The 6,018-nt window shown below is 51.8% G+C and overlaps 1 protein-coding gene across 1 annotated transcript; it reads right to left on the bottom strand.

The window, feature by feature from the left end:
* Positions 1 to 316: 316 nt before the first annotated feature.
* On the bottom strand, positions 317 to 5,640 carry LOC124093835 (olfactory receptor 2T27-like). Its single transcript, XM_046446370.1, has 2 exons — positions 5,612 to 5,640; positions 317 to 1,283 (listed from the first exon to the last, which is right to left on the bottom strand). Exons 1-2 carry the CDS (start codon positions 5,638 to 5,640, stop codon positions 317 to 319), a joined length of 996 nt encoding a protein of 331 aa, XP_046302326.1.
* Between the last annotated feature and the right edge of the window lie 378 nt (positions 5,641 to 6,018).

Here is a 6,018-nt window from a genome sequence, read left to right as displayed (position 1 = left end):
CACTGAGACTCTGGGTTGTTGCTACACCCACAAAGGAAGCCTTAACAAGAAGCCCCAGTTGGAGTTTGTTGAGGTGGCAGGGAGTGGGAAGGATTGACCACACAGTTCTCTGAAGGGGAAAGCCTAGCAGCTGGGGAATGAGGGGCTTCTCGTCTCACTTGTCTGTGTAACTCTTGTCTCAGAAGGGAATCTCAGAAATAAGATCCTGGGGTCCTAGACACCAAGGACCTTCCCACTTGGTCAGCACCTCTGCCTCTGCCTCGGTGCATACAACTGGACTAAGGGCTCCGACTTGCCACCCTGTCTCTGCTGGGTCTCAGGCATTCCTGCAGACTCCACACCTTGCTATGACCTTCTTCATGGCCCCAGTCACTTCCTTGTTCCTCAGGCTATAGATGACAGGATTAAGCATGGGTGTGAGGACCGTATAGAAGACAGACACCATGTTATCCTGGCCAGGAGAGTGGTAGGTTGCAGGTAGCATGTAGGTGTAGACCAGGGGCCCATAGAAGAGGTTGACAACTGTCAGGTGGGAGGAACAGGTGGCCAGGGCCTTCTGACGTCCCTCCACGGAGTGCATCCGGAGCACAGCCACCAGGATGAGGGCATAGGAGGTGGTGATGAAGGTGATGGGCACCAGGAGGACCACCACACCGGTCACAAAGAGCACCTGCTCATAGGTCTCTGTGTCCGCACAGGCCAACGTCAGCAGCGAGGGCACTTCGCAGAAGAAGTGGGAAATCTTCCGAGAGCCACAGTAGGGGAACTGAAGGGTCAGTGAGGTTTGAATGGAGGCATTGAGGGACCCTCCCAGCCAGGAGGCTGCGACCATGAGCAGGCAGACGCGGCGGCTCATGAGCACCGGGTAGTGCAGAGGGTTGCAGATGGCCACATAGCGGTCGTAGGCCATGAGGGCCAGCAGGAGGCACTCGGCAGCTCCCAGGAACATGAAGAAAAACATCTGTGCCCCACAGCCCCCGAAGGAGATGCTTGTCCAGCCGAAGAGGAAACCCACTATCATCTTGGGGACAGTGACTGACGTGAAGAAGATGTCCAGGAAGGACAGCTGGCTGAGGAGGAAGTACATGGGTGTGTGCAGCCGGGCCTCAGCCCAGATCAGCAGCACCATGGTCGTGTTGCCTGCCATGGCGAGGATGTAGATGAGCACCACCAGGCTGAACAGGAACAGGTGCATTTGGCTCTCGTCAAAAAGGCTGGTGAGGACAAAGCCTGGGATGGAGGAGAGGTTCCAGGGTCCTCTGCCTGCCTCCTGCCACGCCTCCCTGTTAGGGGAAAGGGAGCCAGCTCACCAAGGACCCAGCAGGTGCCTTCACTCAGGGAGGGAAAGGTGGAGGTAAAGGTAGCAGGACAGCACGGGAGCCCAAGGGGGCAGCAGAAGGTATTCACAGGTTCTTGGACACAAGGAGTCTCCATTGTGTGGGTGGACACTCCTTCACAATGGAAAATGACTACAAAAGGCCCGGCGTGTGGCCAGAGCAGTGTCCAGAGGGAAACTTTAGCACCACATGTGCATTCTGGAAGAGAGGACATGCTAGAAACCAGTGATGTAATTCTCCATCTCAGAGAGTCAGGAGAGGGACAGCACGTTACAGTGCCCCATGTTTAATAAAATGTGCATAGTTAATATTTTTAATCCCAAGTAAATAGAAAAGCAAATGCGCATGGGGAAAGATTTTAAAGACTTTTACTTTCGACTAACCTGATGACTACATCCACAAATATGCAAGTTATATGGTTCAGAATTCTCATTTATGTGGGGATCCATGTGAGACATTTCCCTTGGATATGGCTGTGTGCCCAGGTCTGGTGAAAAAGTGGTCTCCACAGCTGCACAGCTGTGCTGTGCCAGGTCCTCCAGCTGTCTTGTCCCCCAGGAGTCCTGGGTTGGCATTGTGCTTGGGTGCAGGGGGTGTTTTTATGTAGGCTTTGGGCAGTATGTTCTCATTCTCAATCAATTGTGCTTTCTCCTTATTTCAATAGTTCCATGATAACTGAGGGTTGTCTTTGTAAGAATAGCCTTTATAAATTTTAAATAAAGATCATTCAGGTGGAGTCACATCACAAGGAACATCAGGCTCAGCTATGGTGGTAAGGCTGCCTGCAGGCATCTCCCAGGAGGCAGGCAGGAAGGGAACCAGAGGTGAGGCCATGGAGAGTTGGTGAACCCCTGCTCTGCTGGCAAAGCCCTGGGCCACCGTGCCTGTAGGAACCCTGGTCCCAGCACCCTGAGTCCCAGGGCATGCTTGAGCTCTAGCTTGGGTCTACAGCAGATGACTCAATAGAGGGATGGGGGGGGGGAGTGAGATGAGCTGCAGGGTTCTATAAAGGAGCTGAGGCTGTGAGAGAGGCTGGAACTGGTGGACCAGCTGGAGGGAGGGAAGCACGGTGTCTTGGAGGCACACCAGAGATGTGACAATCCTGCATGCCAGCAGGGCCCTGGGGTCCACCAGGGAATCTAATTCCTGAGACTGGGCTTCCAGGCTGCTGTGGTGGGCCTGAGTGGGGACCCACTAACTAGACTGCTGCACTCATCTTACATGCTAAGGCTGGGATCTTCCTTGCCTACAGTTGGACAGCTAGGAGCCACTGCAGGAGCAATTGTCCCCAAGGGGCTTCCTGCTCTTCCTGCTGTAGCAGGAATTCCCCCTTCTCTATAGCCTTGAACTACCAGACCCAGGCTGCTTGTTGGTCCTGGGTGCACAGGTGTCAGATCTGACTCAAGCAAGTTCAGAGCTTGATTATCCCAGGGTCCCATAGTCCCCTCCCAAAGCTGAGCACAGAATTGCCACCGTTAAACCCAAGTGTTCCATACCAGGCTCCTAGTGAAGATGGAACATACTGCTTCTATTTTCTATATTTTGTAGTGCATCTTAGAGTCTCAAGAGTCTAGAGCCTACATCTTCCAGGACTGGCTGATTCCTGGTCATGGGGAACAACTGGCCCATCAGCTGCCTCTGATATGTAGACCATTCAACTGGAGCTTGTGCCCCTCACCACCTGCCTGTGCCAGGCTCCTACAATTTGGGCCACTATCCTGTCCTAGATAGCCCCAGGACAAGGTCCTGGGCAACTAGAGACCACCCCATAGCCCAGAGTGTGTCAGAATCATTCAAACTATGCAATCTGAAGCTTGTGCCATTGCTAGCCCTCCTTTGCCTGTTGCATCCCACAAAATACCCAACAAAAGCTTTGCCTATTCCACACTCTGCCTCCCGGTGGATCAACCCTGCTGTCTCCGAGTGGCATGCTCACTCCTCTTGGGAACTGTGAATAAAAGTCATCTTTCCAGGCAGTGCCTTACCTGACCTGAATAAAAATGGTCTCAGGTACATTTAGAAAGTTCCCCTAAAGAGAATTTTCTCATGTCCTTGTTTTAGGCACAGCTTGTTTTCTGTCTTTAGTGTCTCAGAAGCATTGGATTTAGCATCGGGAAGGAACCTGGTCCCACATCCCTATTTTATTGGTCACGGTGTAGCTCTGAACCTTGGCCAACAGCTCTGGACCTTGCAGGCCACATCTGAAGTCCTCTACCTCAGCATGAGGAGCACCTCAGGCTGGCTAATTCCTTGCCACTGGGTGTGGTCATTGCACAATATTTAGCAGCATCCCAGACTCTGCCCTCTAGGTGGCAGTAGCAACCCTTCCCAGGGATGTCACCTGCAGGGCACTAGCACCAGTGGTGAGATTCTCAGCGGTGGAGCGCTCCCCATGTTAGTTATTGTTAGGTGCAGGACAGGCTGAACTAAGTTGTCTGCAGGGCATGCCAAACAAAGTTAGCTACAGGGTGGCCTGGCCCCTCAAAGCCCCTCTGTCTGGTTCTCTATCTAACCTGTTTGCTTCAAGTCCAAATGCTCAAGCCCCCACTCAAGGCTGAACGCTTCACCCTCCTGCTCAAGGCTGAACACTTAACTCCCCTTGTACCAACAAGGCAGCTTGCAAATCCAGAGACCCTGTTAGATTTAGGCAGCACAGCAGAAGGACTATAAAAATCTTCCCCTGCCGCCCTCCCCCCACCACTTTTTCTCCTCTTTTGCACTGCTGCAATAAAGATCTCTTGGTCGCTCCGAGTATTGTGGTCACTTTCCTTTCAGTTGTTGTCCTCTCCCTTGCCTCCCCCTCCACCAGGGCAAATAAGAACAACAGCTCACATGATTAAAATCCTGGTCAGTTGGATGTCCTTTGCTGGTTTGCCCAGTTAGAGCTCTGTGTTCTAGGGTGCAGCCTCTGCATCAGGCTGCCTGGGTGCAGGCCTCAGCTGTCTCCCAGCCCCCTGGCGTGGGAAGCTTACCCAAGCCCTCATCTCAAATACGGACTACTGAGAGCATTCAGTGGTTTATACGTAAGCAGTACCTGGGAGAGGGTCTGAAGGAGGAATGAGCCATTTGGCTACCAGCCGCTGATGACATCAGTTTTTCCATAAACCCAAGCCTCTGCTTACCTCTCTAAAATGGGATCATCATGCCTATTTCACACGACTATTGTGAGAGGGTTGAATAAAAAAAACTGGGAGCTTGTGCTTTCCCATAGAAGATATGTAGTAAATGTTAGCACTCTTCCTTTCCTCCTAAGCAAGATGGTTTTGCAAAATAGTTTTGCAAAAGAATCATGCAGTTGACATTTGCACTTACCTGCAAAGGGTTCCTTGTTCCTCCCACTTGGAGATTTCCTTTCCACTTGCTTTGTCTCCTAAACCATTGGAGTGTTTTGTGATTGGGTGGGTGGCTCTCCTTATGTAGACTACAAATTACCTGAGATTAGGGATTATGTCTGTCTTGTATATTTCTCCACAAAATATGGAGATTCAATCATGGTTTCCATTCAGTGCTGCTGGTGGACTGCAGGTACGTGTGTGGTAAACATGTGAAAGAAATGCACCCTTGTTCACAAAACACTGCTGCCTCAATGTCCTCCTTCATCACCAGCATCTGAATCTGGCATCTCCTCTGCAGGGCTGTTATGCCTGCCTGCCTCCCACAAAGTCCTGTCACTGTTGGTGTTTTCCTTTGTGGCGGATTCTTAGCATGGATACACACATCTGCATTGCAGTATGTGTGTGCCTGTGTGTGCCTGTGTGTGCCTGTGTGTACTTGTGTGTGTGTGTCTGTGTGTGCCTGTGTGTGCCTGTGTGTACTTGTGTGTGTGTGTCTGTGTGTGCCTGTGTGTGTATGGGCCTGTGTATGTGTGTCTCAAAATAATTAGGGGAATTCTTTTTCTTTCACACTGTTTCAGAAAAGAATCCATTTTTCTCTCCTGCCCTTGCAGAAGCCTAGGTTAGAACTGGTGAACTGGGCTTATTCCCCCACAGTCTGCTCGATTCTTCCTCCTTTCCTCCCTTTCTTTTTTCTCTTTTCCTTCCTCTCTTGTTCTCTTACAGAGCAAACCCTTGACTTTTACAATTGAAGACAGCTCACTTATGGAAAGGGAGTGTTAAAATAACTTCACCTGTCGGAGACTTCACGTGCTGGAGAGTCTCAGTCACACAGGTTGTGGTTCTGCCTTTCCTTGGCCATCTCTAGTTTGGAGGCTGCCGGCATGGGGCACGCTTGGCCATCCCCTGTCCCACCTCCCCTCCTGTGACACCCCTACTCACCTCACACGGCCCCAGCCTACAGTCTCCATCAGGACGCTTGCTCTCCTGCTGTCTCTTCTCCTTCTCCCTAGTTCTTCTGAGCTCCAGGTCACAGCTCAGAAACCAGGGTGGTTCTCTTGGGAGGTTTGCACACAGGGCCGCGATGGCTGAGGCGTGAAGTCTGTGTCCTTCTGCGGCAGGAGGGCTCCTCACTTTCCCGAGAGCCCCTTCTTTCCTTTACTGCAACTAGTGTGAGCTGCCCTGTCGTCTGCTCCCTCCCACTTCAGAATGGTGGGACTGAAGGGCTCTTGCCCTTGACCTAGCCAGTTGTCCCAGCCCCAGAGGCTGGGATGGCACAAGTCTGGTTAGCACTCAGAATCCAGCTCTGCGACTGAGGTTGCTGTGCTGCATACCCGAGATGACAGGAA

Source organism: Marmota monax, unplaced genomic scaffold (genome assembly GCF_021218885.2).
Source record: "Marmota monax isolate L192 unplaced genomic scaffold, Marmota_monax_Labrador192_F-V1.1 WCK01_AAM20220418_F8-fsc00376, whole genome shotgun sequence".
In the NCBI taxonomy this organism is placed as follows: Eukaryota; Metazoa; Chordata; class Mammalia; order Rodentia; family Sciuridae; genus Marmota; species Marmota monax.
This window is presented reverse-complemented; position numbering and strand designations above follow the sequence as displayed.